Raw genomic sequence first — 18,049 nt, forward strand, 5'->3', positions numbered from 1 at the left:
AAGTTTATGACATTCTTTCAGTTTTCCTTGTTATAATGAATACGTGACTTATCTTTGTTCTAGGAGTCTCGTTCATTTTATTTTCTTTTATTATCTCATACCTCTTTCTTCTTCAAGTGATTGACTTACTTATCAAGATTGAGCCACAATAAATGCCATAATGACATCGATTTTTGGGTTGTGACAAACCCTAAACCTACTTGATAGCAAGAATTGAATTAAAAAAATCAAAGCGTCCTAAAGTCAAATACACACAACATTTTTTCTCCACAAAAAAGATAGTAAAACCATGGGAAATACCTAAACAAAATAAGGCACAAACACAAGTAATACTACTGCTAGTAGAATTTTGAGACGAAATGTGAACTTAAATAAGCAAAGTTGTATAGTCTATTATGGATTGTTTTAGTGAAGGGCAAAAATTTTAAATCACTTTTGTAAGTTGTTCAAACTTAGTGCTTGTTTTGTGTTGCTTATTTCCATAATAAACACTTATTTTGAGAAAAAAAATATATTTTTTTTAAAATGGTGTTTGGTAAACTTTAAAAAGTGCTTTTAAAAAGAAACAGAAATAGTTTTTTTGCTTCTGAGAAGAAGCAAAAATTTTCTGCTTTTAAAAAAAAAACAGAAGTAGAAGCGAAAATTATTTTATTATGACAAAAATATCCCTATCACTCGCACACTCTCTCTCAAACACATATATATCCGTTATTAATTAATTAACATATCTTATAAATTTGATTAAAATTTGATTTCAAAACTTTCATAATTCTTTATTTTATTTTATGATTTATATATTATTATTATTATTATTTCATTTTCACTTTCACTTTGGTTAAAATTAATTTGAAAATATCATTGATGATGATGAGCGAAGAAATATATAACTTTTTTTAATTATTGTTAATGATAACAAATGACAAATAAATTATGTTACAAGATTAAATGATATTTTGATAGTATTTGTAATTTTTTTTTTGAATATTTAATTTTAAATAACTAATTCATGAAAAATGACATATTTGTTACTATGTATTGTACATTTATGAATATGACGATTGCTTATTCTTTTTTGTTTGATGTTATTAATTAATAGTTAAATTATTTAAGCAATATATAATTATTTAATATTTTTAATGAATTTATGTATATAAATATTGATTGAAAATTATAGAGTATGTACTTTTTAATTAAATAAAAATAAAATTTTAATTATAAATATTATAATAGATATTTAAATAAATTTCTATATAAATTAATTTTAATAATAAAAGTCTATTAATACATGTCCTTTTTGATCTTTTGTTTTAAAAAATAATTCTTGAAAAAGATTATCCAAACACAATCTGTTTATGAAAAATATTTTTAAAATGAATTTATTAAACATAAATTACTTTTTTTAAAAAGCACTTTTCTAAAAAACTAATTTTAAAAAGTAATTTTCAAATAAGCAGTCTTCCAACAGCAAAAATTCCAAACGGGCTCTTAATATACCGTAGATGTGGATAGATGTAGATGCAAAAATAAGAATATAAATGATTAAAAATATTACAAATAATTTTAAAATAATATTTTCTATTACCAAGCAAACAAAAAAGTCAAATTTTACAAATATTTAATTAGAAAGAAAGATGTGAACAAAAAGAGAGTACAAGGAAAAGAAAAGAAGAGTTACGTACGGAGCAGAGGAGAGAAGCAAAATAGAAATCCAAATGAGTAATAGCTGGTATGGAGTTTTTAGAAATTGATCTCACTTCTCTTTAAAACTTGCCCCGATCCGTCTCTTCTCAAATCTCAGTTTCATGACCCTAATTTTCTTGAAATTGATCCGTTGTTGAGGTGAATTGTCATTTCAATAATTCAGAAGATTCTAAAACCCTTTCAGGTACGTTTTATTTTGTTGCTTAAATTCATTTGGGTTTCTCTATTTCTTTTCATTTTTTGTTTCCATGCTTATTCATTTTTGTCTTCCTGCAAGTTGGGTGTTATAAATTTTGCTATCTTTTGTGTTTTTGTTATTTCCAGAAAAAGAGTTAGCTCTATATTGCTTGTACGTATGTATTTTTAGCAAAGCATTAGCAAAAAGTCTTGCCGTTTTTACTAATTCTATGCATCTGTTCAATCAAGAAAAGATTTTGATTTCTGTAACCTGTTATTATGATAAAAAGGTGGCTTAGCATAGCTATTCGTAGTTATGAATAATTCAAAGTTAACCAGAAAATACTGACTTCTTTATCAAATATTGGTGTTGCTGTTAAATATTGATAATCAGGTGCAAGTTTTAATTGACTGGAGTTCAGCTAATCGGAAAAAAATGGGAGTACCAGCATTTTATAGGTGGTTGGCCGATCGATACCCGCTCTCAATTGTGGACGTGGTAGAGGAAGAGCCTAAAGAGGACATTGATGGGTTGAATGTTATGGTGGATGTTTCAAAGCCAAACCCTAATGGCCTGGAATTTGATAACTTGTACTTGGACATGAATGGTATCATTCATCCTTGTTTTCATCCTGAGGGAAAGGTGAACGGGTGTTTCTTTTTGAAAGTCTCCTATGAATTTATTTGGTATTTGATTTACCTAATTCATTTAAGCTCATGCACAATGCATGCGAGATTTTTTTTATACAATTATTTAGCAAATAGTTTGTTAGCACTTATATAATCCCCTCGTTTCAATTTGCTTGTCTTACTTTTCTTTTTAGTCAGTTTTAAAAAGAATGCCTCTTACCTTTTTTGGGAACTCTTTAATTCTATCTTTTCACACGGCATATTTAAATTCACAAGATTAAAGGACATTTTTGTACATTTTACCTATCTTTTGTTTAAGGCCACAAGATTCAAAAGTTTTTACATTTTTCAAATCCGTGCTAAATTTTGACTAATTGAAATGGAGGGAGTGCTTTCTTTGTTAAAAGGATGTTATTCTTTTGTGATTGTACGCTAGACAGTTTCTAGGGGAACATGCGTGCATCATGATATGCATTTGGATAGGTAATTTTTTCAACCTAGTCATAGTTTCTAATGGAGAATGATGAGTGGCTGTGAAGCTTGCATTGGGGGAGATTGACCTCCTCTGAGTTGGATAGTATTATTAATAATGGGAAGAAAATTCCCGCATACAAGAGTTGTACCAAAAGTAGAGAAGCTATATCAAAACATGATTCTCTACAAAGACCACCCAATCTTCTATACAAATAGAAATATTCAGGGTGCACCAAAAGCAATTAGAGAAAGTAGGCTATTCCTTAGATGTGCAAAATCATATTTGATTCCCTCAAAAGTTATCCCATTTCTTTTACTTCATAGGTCTACATGGGGCTATTGGAGCAAACTTCTATGCCTTTTGTCTTCTATGTTGTATTCCCGCCCAATTGTGCAACACATCTTTAACTGTACTTGGCATCACTTATTGTACACCAAAATAATTCAATACCCTCTCCACAACCTCTATGCCACTTCACAATGTACCAAGAGATGATCAACTTCTTCACCCGTTCATTTGCACATGTAACACCAACTAACATAAGTGATATTTCTCTTTCTCAAATTCTTTGCTGTCATAATCACTCCCATCGCTGCTAACCATGTTAAAAAGCACACATTTCTAGGCATCTCGATAATCTAGATCGGTAAATGTGGAAAATATGTCTCCTCTATCATAAGCAAGCTCTGGCAGAGATTTTTGATAGTGAACAAACCAGAGCTCCTCAATGTACACCTCCACGTCCATAAGGGTTGAACCTAAATTGAGCCTGAATTAGCTCTAGCAACCTTTGAAACTCTTCCATTTCACAGTCTTGTATTTTTCTCCTGCATGCGAGGTCCCAAAGTACTCCCCCTTCATTCTCGCTATGAATTTGGTAGACCAAGGACTCCTTTTGATTTGAAATACTGTACATATTAGGAAGGATATTTTCAGTATATTCTGTCCACACCGCTTATGGTTCCACAAACTAATCCTTCTTCTCCTGTACCTAGGCCTAAAAGATATGTACCTAGGCCTAAAAGATATGTGATCACTGAAGCCTTTTACTCTTTTCATTATGCTTCACCACATACTACAACCAAATGGAACAATACTTTAGTCCTCCACCCTCCTTCCATTGTGCCATATTTCTCTACTACCACTTCCCTCTAAAAAATGTTTTTCTGTATCCCAATTATCCATAATCACTTTCCGATTAATTCCTTGTTAAACACCTTAAGATCTTTCACCCCTAGAAACCCCTCACTCTTCTTTGGAGTTTTGATGGCCTCCCAATTCACCAAATGAATCTTTCTAGTACTACCCCTCGTATCCCATAAGAAGTTTCTTTGGTGTCCTTCTAATTTTTCTTTGACTTTTGTTGGTGCTTGCAACAAAGACAAGATAGGAATACTCGATAAGGTTCTTTTTATGAGTACTTCCTTTCCACCCTTCCACAAGTACCGCTTTTGCCAACCTGTGTTAGTCTTTTTTCAACCCTTTCAATATTCCACACTACAAGGTCCTTATGCATCGTTCCCAAAGGCAAACCTAAGTAGTAGGAAGAGAGCCCATAGGGCAGTTGAACACTTGTGCTAGCTCTTCAAAGTTATCCATCTCGCCCACGGGGTAAATCTCACACTTTTTGAGATTGATCTTGAGCCCTGAGACAAGCTGGACTACCCCAAAACCTTCTTTAAATATGTCAGCTAACCCAAAATCTGCATCACAAAAACTAGCCGTAAAGAGTAAATGCGTGACCCTTATGCTACTTTTTTGGTCGAAGGCGTCAAACCCCTCAAATATCAACCACCCACTGCCTTATCCTTTATCTTACTTAGAGCTCAGAGCTTTCATGACAAGGATGAAAAGCATTGGGGATAGAGGGTCCCTTTGTCTGCGACCCCTCGAGCTCTCGAAGACGCCACAAGGATTACCATTAACAAGAGCAAAGAATTTGACGGTGGAAACACACACCTTGATCCATTTTCTCCATCTTTCCCCAAACCCCATCTTCACTATAATAAAATCCTGGAACTCTCGATTAACGTGATCAAAAGCTTTCTCGAGTTCCATCCTATAGCGGATGCCTGGTTCTTCTTTCTTCGAAAGTCCACAAGTTCATTTGCCACCAAAGCTGCATCTAAAATCTGTCGACCTTCCACAAACACATTTTGAGAGGTAGAAACAGTCTCATATCAATGGCGAGGCAGTGTCGCCATATGCCTCCATGGCGATGTGACCTGCGAAAGGCGACGCCTTTTTATTCTTTTTAAAATTAGGGTTTTAAGGATAAAAGATAATTTTAGGGCTTTTATTTACATTTTGCTTTGACTGCTACCATTGAGAGGTGACTGCAAGTACGACTGATTCCGACAACTTTGGCATGCAGCGACTGGTAAGTCGTTTCGCTGTTCTTTTTTCATTTTCTATTTTCTTCTTATTTTCTCAACTGGTCAGTCCTCATAGTCTATTGATTTCTTCTTGATTTTTATTCTCTTCTAATTCTTCCTTTGATTTTCTCTTTTGTTTTTCTTCTTCTTCTTCTTCCTTTGTTTTCTTTTTACAAAGAGTAAAAAATAGTATCTACTATCGATTTTTAATTTTTTCTTGAAATATTTGCTTATATATTATTGCTATTGAGATTTTGATTATTTATATATGCAATTAAATATTTTAATTTTTTGGTATTAATTGTCGCGGCACTGTTCGGGGTTGGGGACGAGGGGGAGTAGGGCTAGGTGGGACAAGGGTGTTTCTAGGTTGAGAATTGGGTCCTAAGTCTATAGAGCTGGTAAAGATTCTTAGAAAAAGGAGGGTTAGTATAGCGTGTGTCGAGGAAACTAAATGGGTAGGCACTAAGGTGAGAGATGTGGATGGATATAAGTTGTGGTACTCGGGTAGTGTGAGGCATAGGAATGGGGTAGGTATCTTAGTGGGTGTCGAACTTAGGGAGCAGGTGGTGGAGGTTAAGAGAGTCATTGATAGGTTGATGTCTATTAAGTTGGTCATTGGAGGGTCTTCGGTGAACGTTATTAGTGCCTATGCTCCGCAAGTAGGTTTGGATGAAGAGGAGAAGAAGGGCTTTTGGGAGGTTGTGGATGAGGTGGTGAGGGGCGTTCCGAGCTCTGAGAAGTTTTTTGTGGGTGGAGATTTCAATGGGCATATTGGGTTTTTGTCGAGAGGCTATGATGATGTGCATGGCGGTTTCAGTTTTGAGGAGAGGAATGAAGGAGAAGCTTCTCTGTTGGATTTTTCTAGGGCTTTTGGGTTGTGGATAGCGAATTCGAGCTTTCCGAAGAAGGAGGAGCACCTTATTACTTTTCGTAGTTCGGTGGCCAAGACTCAGATTGACTTTTTGCTCTTTAGGAACTTTTTGCTCTTTAGGAAGGGTGATAGAGCGCTATATAAGGACTGTAAAGTCATACCTAGCGAGAATCTTTGTAATGGACCTTGTAATCAATCAAGGCAGAAAGAAAAGAAGTGTTGAGGCTCGATCTAAGATTAAGTAGGGTAGCTTGACTTTGGCTAGTGCTTTGGAGTTGGGGGAGAAGTTAAAGAGTAGGGGGTTTTGGGAGGGTAGAGGGGATGTGGATTGTTTGTGGGAGACGACTGGCAGTTGCATTAGGGAGACCACTGGAGAGGTGCTGGGTATATCGAGAGGTCGATCTGGCACTCATCGAGGGGGCTAGTGGTGGAACGAAGAGGTTAAGAGGAAGGTGGAGTTGAAGAAGGTGGCTTATGCCAAGTTGGTTGAGTGCTAGGATGATAAGGAGAGACAGACGAATAAAGGGGAGTATAAGGTAGCTAGAAGAGAGGCTAAGTTAGCGGTAACGGCGGCTAAGTCAGCAGCTTTTGAGAGCTTGTATGCGGCTTTAGAGGAGAAAGGCGGGAATAAGAAGTTAGTTAGGCGTGCCAAGGCCAGAGAGCAGAGGGCTCGTGACCTTAGCCAAGTGAAGTGTATCAAGGGAGAAGATGGTAAGTGTTGGTTGAGGATGCCCTCATTAGGAAGAGGTGGCAATCATATTTTCATAAACTTTTGAACGACGAGGGGGACAAAGGTATTGTGTTGGGGGACTTGGAGAAATCTGAGGAGTGTCGCGATTATGGTTATTGTAGGTGAATCGAGGTTGAGGAGGTCAAGGAGGCTATTCGTAGGATGCGTCGGGGTAGGGCAACGAGGCCTGACGAGATTCCAGAAGATTTTTGGAAGTGCACCGCCGGGGCAGGTTTGGAGTGGTTGGCAAGGTTGTTTAACATCATTTTTAGGACGGCGAGGATGCCTGAAGCTTGGAGGTGGAGTACGATGATTCCATTATATAAGAACAAGGGAGATATCCAGAGTTGCAACAACTATAGAGATATTAAGCTGTTAAGTCATACTATGAAGGTTTGGGAAAGGGTGGTTGAGTTGCGGCTGAGAAGGATCGTGACTATCTCTGAGAATCAGTTCGGTTTCAAGCCTGGTCGCTCGACTACGGAGGCCATTCATCTTGTGAGGATATTAGTGGAGCAGTTTTGGGAGAGAAAGAAGGATTTACACATGGTGTTTATTGATCTGGAGAAGGCATATGACAGAGTATCCAGGGAGGTTCTATGGAGGTACTTGGAGGTTAGAGGGTTGCCCGTGGCGTACACTAGGTCGATTCAGGACATGTATGATGGCGCGAAGACTCGTGTGAGGACGGTAGGTGGAGATTCGGAGCCTTTTTTGGTTTTGATAGGTTAGCACCAGGGATCCACTCTTAGCCCTTTTTTATTTGCTTTGGTCATGGATGTTTTGACGTAACATATTCAAGGGGACCCTTGGTGTATGTTATTTCCCGATGACGTGGTTCTGATTGATGAGACTCGGGGAGGAGTCAATGATAAGTTGGAGATTTGGAGATAGATTCTGGAGTCTAAATGATTTCGGTTGAGCAGGACTAAGACGGAGTACTTGGAGTGTAAGTTTAGTGATGTGTGGCTGACGTGGTTGTGAAGCTGGACTCTCAGGCCATTCAGAAGAGGAAGAGTTTCAAGTATCTGGGGTCTATGATTTAGGGCAATGGTGAGATTGATGAGGATGTCACATATCGTATTGGGGCAGGGTGGTTGAAATGGAGGCTCACTTCGGGAGTTTTATGTGATAAGAAGGAACCCTTGAAGCTTAAAGGTAAGTTTCAATGCTTGCACATATGAAAGTGAGAGGTTCCAACTGTAATGGAAGATCCATTGCGGATAACCGATAATGTTTGATATAACCAATAATGTTTGCAGGGCAGATTGAGCAGCTTAAAGTAAATGATTAATGTGAAAGATACAGTGGGGAAAAGTTGGAACTGAAATAAGACGAGACAGGATCTTAGATGAGATTCAGCAGCAAAGCTATAGTGAAACTTATCTTGATTCACATAAAGACAGAAATAGGATGGAGGAATTTAAGGCATTTACTTGGTGGGGTGGAAGACAAAATGCGGGAAATGAGGTTGAGATGGTTCGGATATGTGTTGGGGAGAAGCACAGATGCCCCAGTCCAGAGGGTGAGAGGTTGGCTATGGATGGATCAGGAGAGGTAGAGATAGACCAAAGAACTATTGGGGAGAGGTGATTAGACATGACATGGCGTAGTTGCAGCTTATCAAGGACATGACCATGACCTTAGATGGGAAATTGTGGAGGACACGAATCAGAGTTGAAGGTTAGTAGGTTGGAGTGCGTCCTTGCTAGTAGGTAGGAGTGCGTCCTTACTAGTAGGTAGAGTGCATTGTCTTGTTTCCGTTACTATTATCTTAAGACTACTCGTGTAGTTTCTTGCTCTTCGATTTATGGTATTATCTAGTGTTTCAAGTAGTTCGATTGTAGTATTATATTGTTGTAGTATTGTTCTGCGACTATCTATTGTTATAGTTTACTATCTATTATGTTGTGTACATCCATTACGCCTTTTTATGGTGTCTTTTGTTATGAGCCAGGGGTCTATCAGAAACAACCTCTATCTCACCCCTGAGGTAAAGGTAAGGTCAAGGTACACCCTACCCTTTCCAGACCCCACTCTGTGGGAGTACAATGGGTATATTGTTGTTGTTGTACTTGGTCATTTTACTGTGGTAGCTGTAAACCAATATCTTTTGACATATTGGCTACCTATGAGGCACTTAATCCAAAAGTAGTTTTTGATGAATGTAATCAAGGATGTGTAGGATGATGAAGAATCACGTCATTTCATGCTAGGCATTGACAACTGAGATTTGAAATATGAAATATCAAAAAAATGCAAAATGTCCAATCAAATTACTTTATAGTTGGTCATTACTACCTTCAAATCTAGAGTTCACTACCTTAGTAGACATTATCTGGTCCCAAATAGGATTTTGACAATTTGTTGCAATTACTAAGTATATCTCCCCCTTTCTCTACTGTTTGTTCCTTTATTTGGGCACTACTTTTGTATCAAGGTTTTTCTCCACCTTGCAGTGTGCACCAGCATCTTATGATGACGTATTCAAATCAATTTTTGACTACATTGACCATCTTTTCTCATTAATCCGTCCAAGAAAACTCCTCTATATGGCTATTGGTAAGTTGTGTCTGATGATGTTTTATATCTTTACAGCTTCGATCTTTAAAGTGCTAACTTCATTATGTATTTCTTAGATGGAGTGGCTCCTAGAGCTAAGATGAATCAGCAGAGAACCAGGCGTTTCAGAGCTGCTAAAGATGCTGCTGAATCTGTATAACTTTTCCTTTATCTATGTGGTTTAACATTGTAAATGCATGCATGTCGTTCAATTTTATATGACATGCATCTCATTCAATTTTTTTGACAGGAAGCTGAAGAAAAAAGGCTGAGAGATGAGTTTGAGATGGAGGCTGCTATTTTAATGCCTGCAGGAAAGCCTGAGACATCTGATTCAAATGTTATTACTCCGGGTACTCCATTTATGGCAGTACTATCAGTAGCTCTTCAGTATTATGTACAGTCGAGGTTGAATAAAAATGCTGGCTGGCGGTCTACCAAGGTTGTTCTAGTATATTACTAAAGTTATCTTGCTTTATTATGATATTTTATGATCGGAGGATTCCTTTACCGGAGTAATCCTTTCTGGTTCTTTTAGAATACAATTCTGATTTTCAGGATACCCTGTCTCTCCTAACTTGTTTACTGGGCTGCATTGGGTGATTATTTGAAGGTTATCCTTTCTGATGCTAATGTTCCTGGTGAGGGTGAACACAAAATTATGTCCTACATCCGCTTGCAGCGTAACCTTCCTGGCTTCAACCCAAATACCCGCCATTGTCTATATGGTCTAGTGAGTGAAAGAGTTACATTATTGTTTGATATCCTTTCCATTTTTCTTGATACAAGAATTTGATATGTTTTTGATAGAATCTTGGTTCATCCTTGCTAGTTTGCTTTCAACCAGTTTTGCCTCATTTTCTTTTTGAGTTTGTCTTGATCATCTGACGTCTTAATTTCTTCGTAATTATTGAATGTACTTTGTATAGGATGCGGATCTTATTATGCTGTCTCTTGCTACTCATGAAATCCACTTTTCCATATTGAGGGAGGTCAGTAGCTGCTACTACCCAGTGGCAGTGCATTCAAATTAATTTGTTTTCAAAAACTGAGTCTGATCTTCTGTACAGGTTATTACTCCACCAGGTCAGCAGGAAAAGTGTTTTGCCTGTGGTCAGGTTGGACATCTTGCAGCAGGTTGTCGTGGTACAAATGGAAACCAAGGCGAAGATGGAAAGGCTGCGCATGACACACCTATTCACAAGAAGAAATATCAGGTCCAAAAATTGATGCCTGTGCTTTAGTTTCCAGTTTGAAATATCGTATCATCTAATACTTGGTCCATCTTGTTAACACATCTTTGTCTCATTTACAGTTTCTCAACATCTGGGTGCTGCGAGAGTATTTGCAATATGATTTAGAGATTTACAACCCCCCATTTCAGATAGACTTTGAAAGGGTTGTAGATGATTTTGTTTTTTTGTGTTTTTTTGTTGGAAACGATTTTCTTCCTCATATGCCAACACTGGAGATTCGAGAGGTATGCAGTTATCCTGATATAAGCCTTTTCTTCCAGGTTAAATTTCTGGTAATAATGAGCTTTCTCTTTTAGGATATTGTACTCTGATTGTTAAATTTCTGGTTATAATGAGCTTTTCCTCTATGGATACTGTACTCTGATTGTTAATCTTGGGGATGTTAAAATTCTCTGTCGCATAACATTGCAACTGTTATTCGTCCTTTTTTCCAAGTGCGATGCTGCCAATCTACTTATTCGGTTAATGTTTCCTTAATCCTGTTAACTTTTCCAGGGTGCCATCAATCTGCTGATGTTCATCTATAGAAGGGACTTTACGACAATGGGTGGCTATCTTACAGATGCGGGTGAGGTAATTTACTTTTTGACAATGCAACACTTCAAATTTCTCACCAGGACTGAAGTTATATGTGATGTAGTGCAGTGTGCTTGTATACTATAGATGTTTTCATTGTTCAGTCAGATGATCATTTTCTTGATATACCTACTTTCCTAGTGCAAGTACCGTTTGATAGTGTGATTATTTCAGATAATTTAGTTCATTTTATTTTTTGAAGGTTATGAGTCCGAACCCTTTGCATAGCCTATATTGGTAGTATGTTATTTCTCTGCTTTGTGAAATGTCCTTGGCTAACTGGCTAAAGTAATGCCCGGGGAAAAGGAACTTTGGTTAATTTAGGGGCTATCAAGACTTTTGGAGATCCACTTGACCTTTTTATTTGCAAGAGCATGTGGTAATGCTCAAATTTTAGACCTTCGTCTTTCTTGTTCTCAATCTTCTTTTCACTGTGGTGGTAAAGCGGAAATTTGTTTGATATTCCAAGAGATTATATCATCCACTCTGAGTTTATAGTAATGGAAGATCGAGCTCAGTGTGCTAAAGTGTTTGTTGAAGTTGAACTTTAAGATTTGCATCTATGGAAGATAACTGTTTGTATTAAGTCAAAGTCAGTGACCTTTTTTTTTTGGATCACCGTGCTGTCCGGGCCAGCTTGCGAGCACCTCAACCAATTCCATGGGATACCTGCCACCCGCCACCTCCCACCAGCAACAGGTATCAAGTAACTCTGTGAACCAAGGCTAAAACTGATCGGAAGAATGACCTAGTATTTGTCTCTGTTGCGAATTGAATTTGAGACCTCATGGTGCTCAACCCAACTTTATCGAACCAATAAGCCACACCCTTGGGTGCATTATAGTAATGTCTTGTCTATTCTCGTGCTCTACGTCTCTCTAGCTTAATTTTACACAATTGTAGATGAAACTATGTTTTTTAATTTATTTTTATCAATTGTTACTGTTTCTTTTTGGGATCAAGAATTGTATGTAAAACAACTAAAAGACATTACAGGAGAGCCAGGTAATATATCTGATAGTTCTTTTGTTTCATTTGCTTCTAAATATCACCACTTTGATTCAAGGAATTTGCTTCATTCTATGAGACATGGTTGCTTGAATTTTAGAGCTAATATATAACAAATTTTATTATGTAGTCATACAAGACACGACTAGCTTTGAGAGTGTTTCTTTTTCACTTTATATATAAGTTTGGTTTCTCTGTCCGCAATCCTATATTTTGGTTGAGTAATATGACCATACATTCACAGGTTTTTTTGGATAGAGTAGAACATTTTATTCAGGCGGCAGCAGTGTATGAAGATCAAATCTTTCAAAAGAGAGCTCGGATACAGCAGGTGATCTTTTCAATTCCTTTTTGAAAATTGTCGCTCAGACCATGACACAAAATTCAACGGAAAAGAGAAATTCTAGGCTGTTTCTGATTCTGAAACTATGCTTATAGTGCTATAAGATAATTATTTGTCAGGCATATTAAATATTGTTTTTCCTTCTTAGTTGCACTCCTTTTTATAAGAAATCCGGATTGCTTTTTATGAATTGTTTTACTGATTTTTTACAAGTCACTGCACCTTATTTATGCTGAATCTTGGATTGTACTTGCAGTTGACACTAGTTACTTTACCAAATTTCTGTGATGCTGTAGTCTGTTTTGTTTATTTGGCTCTAAAAGTTGCATATTTGGTAGAATAGCATGTTATTGTTCAACATGATGTATGGCTGCTTTGATCATCATTTTCTTGTTATTGTTATCCTGATCTATGTTGCTCAGATTCTTCATAGTCCTTGTCGCACCCCTATGACACGACATGGGTGTGATTCTGGGATTCACACCGGATTTGGTCAACTTACCTTGAGTGCTTCTACTACATATATGACTGGAAAGTACATATTGATCGAGTATTTGATTTGATTTTTGGGTTTTTATACACACACACACATACGTACATACATATATATTATACTAGATAGAGGAGCCCGTGCTAGCCCAAGCCCAATATATGTTACTTATCTGATCTAATTATGCGACACAAATGAAATTTGGAGTGTCAACCAATTAATTATTGTGATTCATTAATAGGGAGATTAACACCCAGAAAGTGTTAAATGCTGAAAGGACAGAAGAGCCAAGGATGGTGGAAGGAGAGAAACTTCAAGGAGCCTGTAAAGAGGTCTAGATGGATGTCGGGGGGATTTGAGTCGGACTATATGAAGGGCGATACCAGCGAGAATGGTATTTTCAGTAGGTGTGTGGTGGGGAGTTCCCCGGATTGCAATGAAATTCCTACCCAAACAATTTTCGAAAGTGGGCAAGTCAGACATGGATAGGCATCTACAATATCCAAGTCTTCGACATGAATGGTACCTAATTCTTGTTTGAATTCCAACAGGAAAGATATGCTGAACACATTCTAAGGGGAGAATGGAAGAAACAAGGCAAGAGCATCAAGCTGGACCGGTGGTCGCCAATGGCGGGGGCATTTCCATTGCAAACCAGGTTCAAACGTTTTGGATCTGAGTTTTAGGTCTCCCTCTACAACTCTGGTCTCCGGAAGTGATGATAGAAATTGGGGAGAAATGCGGTGGTTGGCTGGAGACGGAGGAGGAGATGGAACTCAAGAACCATCTGAGATGGGCCCGAATCAAAGGGCCCTATGGAGAAAATTCTGACGACAGTCGAAGTGAAAGACGGAGAATGGATTTTCACACTTTCGGTGTGGTTCGAAGCTCCGGCAAGGTACAGAAAAGTCAAAGAAGATGACACCAGTAGGTCGGATAAGACCTTTCGCAAAAATGGGGGAGAAAAGTCGGGTCAAATTGCAGAGGAGAAAGAAGCAAATCAGAGAGCTGGAAAAGTAGTAGTGATGGAAGAACCAGTGGACATTGATGTGAAGGGAGGTTTTTACACGAGGGATATAAACTACTCTCATCTGGCAGCAACCAGTAACCATAAGTGGGACCAAGGCCTTCTGAATTTTGGGCCACCAACTCATTTAAATAAAAGCGGGTCTTTTTCAAAGCCCAAACATTTAGCCCAGGGGAAAAACAAAAAACCCTTATCTGCAGAACCATTCACAGACACAATTAACTTTGACCTGAACAGAACTACTGAAGATAGAAGTTCTGCAAGTTTTAACCATGAAATTGAGATGATGAAGACAGATACGCACATGCAAGATGAACCTGACACTCTTGACTATTGCGAGTTCTGCCCAGGTGGAAACAAACTCAGAAATTGAGTCGCTGGTAATTGACGAAGGGAGAAGAAAAGCAACATAAAATCAAATAATTCCTCTTGAAGAGCCTTCTCCTCTTCAATCCGACTCCAGTAATTGTAGTGGGGAGGCAGAGGCAAGAGCGACCTCATGGGTTCAGAAGAACATCATTTGATTAAGCAAAGAATTTGGTGCAATGTTCGACGGGCTAGAAAAAGATGCCGAAATACTTTTCGAGAAACTCGACCAGAGAAGGGAAATACCTAAGACCAGCATCAACACTAATCAATTGTTCCCAAAAGAGGTTCAAAATTTGATATGTGATATAAAATACAAAGACGGGGAACCTAGAAGTGAATGGAGGAAAGGGAGGCCTCCAATTGGTGACCAATGGAAGTAAAAAATCATTTCTTGAAACAACAAACCCAGTATATTCCCACATAGTGGGGTCTGGGGAGGGTAGAATGTACGCAGTCCATACCACTACCTCCGAAGAAGTAGAGAGGCTGTTTCCGATAGATCCCTGGCTCAGGACACAATGACAGTAAACAAAATCGTCATTGAACATGAATAGTCTCTCTCCTACTTCTTAGGACTGTAGAACACTTTCCCGCTGACTTTTCCATCAGAATTCTCCACCGTTGTTCTCATCAACCCTAACTACAAACTTCTGTTGTAGTTTGCTGCCACTCCTTTCTTTTTCCTTTCTCTCTTTCTTTTGTCATGGGAGACAACGTGATTTTCTTCCATGCTGGTTTTAAGTCCTATGACATCTCAAAGTTCAGATCAAGTGCAGAAACCTGGTTTGAATGGACTGAACGTAGCAGACATCTGATGAGGAAAGCTACTGTTAGCATTAAAGTAATGAAATGGATAGTTCAGGTATTTATTACTGCCTCTAAGGAGCGTAAACAGACAGTTAGAAGATGGACAGTAAAGGACCATTTTGCAGAATTCTTTTGTACTCTTAAATACAATGAACATGGCAGGTACATTAGATTCATTGCTATACTGGGGGGCAGGAGGCCTGTTATTATAACACCTGAAGTTACATTAAATGCTGGTTGGGGGGGGGGGGGGGGGGGGGGGGCTCAGAAAATCATCAGGTTCATCAATGCCACAGATGAAGGGGAAGTTAATGCAGAAGCTGTAAGGCCACGCATTGAAGCCCCGTACATGGAAGCCTTCAAAACCAACAAGTGGGAGACGGAAGGAATGAAAAAGCCAGCGATCAAATCCTCAATCTCCAGAATAACCATTCCTGGAAGATCGGTGCCTTCAGAAGAGGATGTACTTGGAAGATGCATTGTTGGAAGCTTCTCGGGTCATGAAGCCCCAACTTTGATGACATTCGAAGATGGATCAGTAGCAATTGGAGCACCTTCTATGGAGTCAATGTTTATGGAATGAATGACGCTCACTTTCTTTTTGAAATGCCTTCCCGGAAGAAGGCAGAACATGTTCTAAAAGGAGAATGGAGCTGGAAGAAGCTAAAGATGAACCTACAATGGTGGTCTCCCACCTCTGGGTGCTGGCCAGATGGAATTGCTAGAATTTGGGTCTGGATTCGCCTTCTAGGGTTACCTGTGAACTTGTGGTCTCAAGCCACATTCCAACAAGTCGGTGACATAGGTGGCGGTTGGATTGAAACTGAAGAAGAAACCAATCTTAAGAACCATCTTTACTGGGGAAGAATCAAGGTCAGAGGAGATGGAAGTGCAGTCCCAAAAGAGATAGAGCTGGAATGTGATGGATTCATATACAAAATCCCCATCTGGTGCGAGATTCCGGCGACGGTAAGAAGAGGACAGCAGATCAACCATGAAAGAGGTGAAGGACCGATGGGTAATGAGGGTAACCTAACCTATATAGAAGAGAACAACTTTCCAACACTTCTCAGGCTGTGCAGGTCATAGGTCATGTGGGCACATCGAAAGATGGGGCTGATTTTAAAAATAAGTCATGTGATACACATGTGAGGCAGCTGGAGCAAGGTATTTCGACCCAATTTAAAAGAAGAGGTCAAAAATTGGGCCCAATCTCTTTTGACCCAATTGTACAAACCTGGCCCAAGCTCCACTTTTCAGAGCCCAGTAGTCAGATTGACTACTTTCTGGATATAGAAATTAACGCTAATATTGGCTTCAAGTCGAGTGGCATAACATCACTTACAGAAGGAACAGACTGTCATCGGGAGGAAGCTCTTGATCAGACATCTTCTTCCATGAGGGCTTCAATTACAGAAGAGGAAATCAAAATAGTTGAAATTCAGCGACATCAATCCTCCCAATCTACTCCAATTTCTGCTAAAACTTCAACCCCTTTGATACGACATGAGCTTTTAAACAATTTGCTTGCAGAGGTTCTGTCAACCTGCGACAGAATAAATTTGACAGAGGAGGACAATGGACAGTTGGTGAACACTAGTGGTGAATTGCCTCTTATAGTAATGGAAGATCCAAAGAGTGACTGCGCTGAAGTTCTTAATCAACTTTTACATACCGAATACGGAAATTGTGGGGAAATCTGGGAAGTTGAAGAAGCCGAACCAATTGTGGTTCAACATCAAGGTGATCATCAAGACAAATAAGTGGATACACCAATTTGGGTCCGTCAATATTTGATCAAATTACGCAAACTATTTGGAGTCGATTTCCAGGGACATAAAGAAGAAGCCATGGAACTTCTCATGCAGATTGATAGCAGTAGACAAGCTAGAAGAATGGAGTCAGAGAGTAATATCAGAAAAACAGATTCAAGGGGATACAAGAGCTGAAGGGACTGGTCTCTTTTGACGTTAAATTCAAAGATAGTGGAAGCAGGATCAGGGGGAAGGCTTTGACTTTAATTGATCAATGAAGATTAAATTAGTCACGTTGAATGTGAGGGGATTAAACAACATAGACAAGGAGAAGATTAGTGAAGAATTCTCTACTAGTGTGGGGTGCAGACATCATATGTTTGCAGGAAACTGAACTTGAGGGGGATGTAGAAGACATTGTTAAGCAAATTTGTGGAGGTAGATGGACAAGTTTCGCCTGTCTCGAGGCCAACGGAACTAGGGGTGGAATCATAATGATATGGGATAGAAGATAATGGAAAGGGGAAGTATTTCAGATTGGGGTTCATACTTTAACCTGTAAATTTGAAGGTCAGTTGCAGGATTTCAAATGCCATATCACAAGTGTATATGCTCCAAACTGTCACTTTGAAAGAAGGGAGATTTGGGAGGAAGTAAGTGCTGTGAGGGGCTTGATGGAGGGTCCATGGGCAATTTGCGGGGACTTCAATATAGTCAAATTTCCTACAGAAAAGAGGAATTGCAAGAGAAGGTCCATAGCTATGGTGGAATTCTCAGACTTGATAGAAGACATGAACCTTATTGATCTTCAACTGGAAGGTGATGCTTATACTTGGTATAGAGGGGACACATACACTATCGCCTCAAGAATTGACAGAATTCTAATATCCGAAGA

The 18,049-nt window shown here is 38.6% G+C and overlaps 1 protein-coding gene across 10 annotated transcripts in view; it reads left to right on the forward strand.

Annotated features, from left to right (window-relative positions):
• The first annotated feature begins 1,567 nt into the window (after positions 1-1,567).
• LOC107849685 (5'-3' exoribonuclease 4) overlaps positions 1,568-18,049 on the forward strand; it is a 65,157-nt gene continuing 48,675 nt past the window's right edge. For 4 of the 10 annotated variants that reach the window (XM_016694236.2, XM_016694239.2, XM_016694241.2 and 1 more), the window contains exons 1-11: positions 1,636-1,885; positions 2,273-2,521; positions 9,422-9,524; positions 9,602-9,678; positions 9,775-9,966; positions 10,138-10,257; positions 10,454-10,516; positions 10,595-10,741; positions 10,840-11,040; positions 11,276-11,353; positions 12,609-12,695. In XM_016694236.2, coding sequence (XP_016549722.1) covers positions 2,315-2,521; positions 9,422-9,524; positions 9,602-9,678; positions 9,775-9,966; positions 10,138-10,257; positions 10,454-10,516; positions 10,595-10,741; positions 10,840-11,040; positions 11,276-11,353; positions 12,609-12,695 — 1,275 coding nt within the window. In that variant the 5' untranslated portion in view covers positions 1,636-1,885; positions 2,273-2,314. Of the gene's footprint in view, positions 1,886-2,272; positions 2,522-9,421; positions 9,525-9,601; positions 9,679-9,774; positions 9,967-10,137; positions 10,258-10,453; positions 10,517-10,594; positions 10,742-10,839; positions 11,041-11,275; positions 11,354-12,608; positions 12,696-18,049 lie in introns of all 10 variants that reach the window. The other 6 variants (XM_047401853.1, XM_047401856.1, XM_016694237.2 and 3 more) reach the window with 5 other exon arrangements.

This window comes from Capsicum annuum, chromosome 12 (assembly GCF_002878395.1).
Source record: "Capsicum annuum cultivar UCD-10X-F1 chromosome 12, UCD10Xv1.1, whole genome shotgun sequence".
NCBI classification, from domain to species: Eukaryota; Viridiplantae; Streptophyta; class Magnoliopsida; order Solanales; family Solanaceae; genus Capsicum; species Capsicum annuum.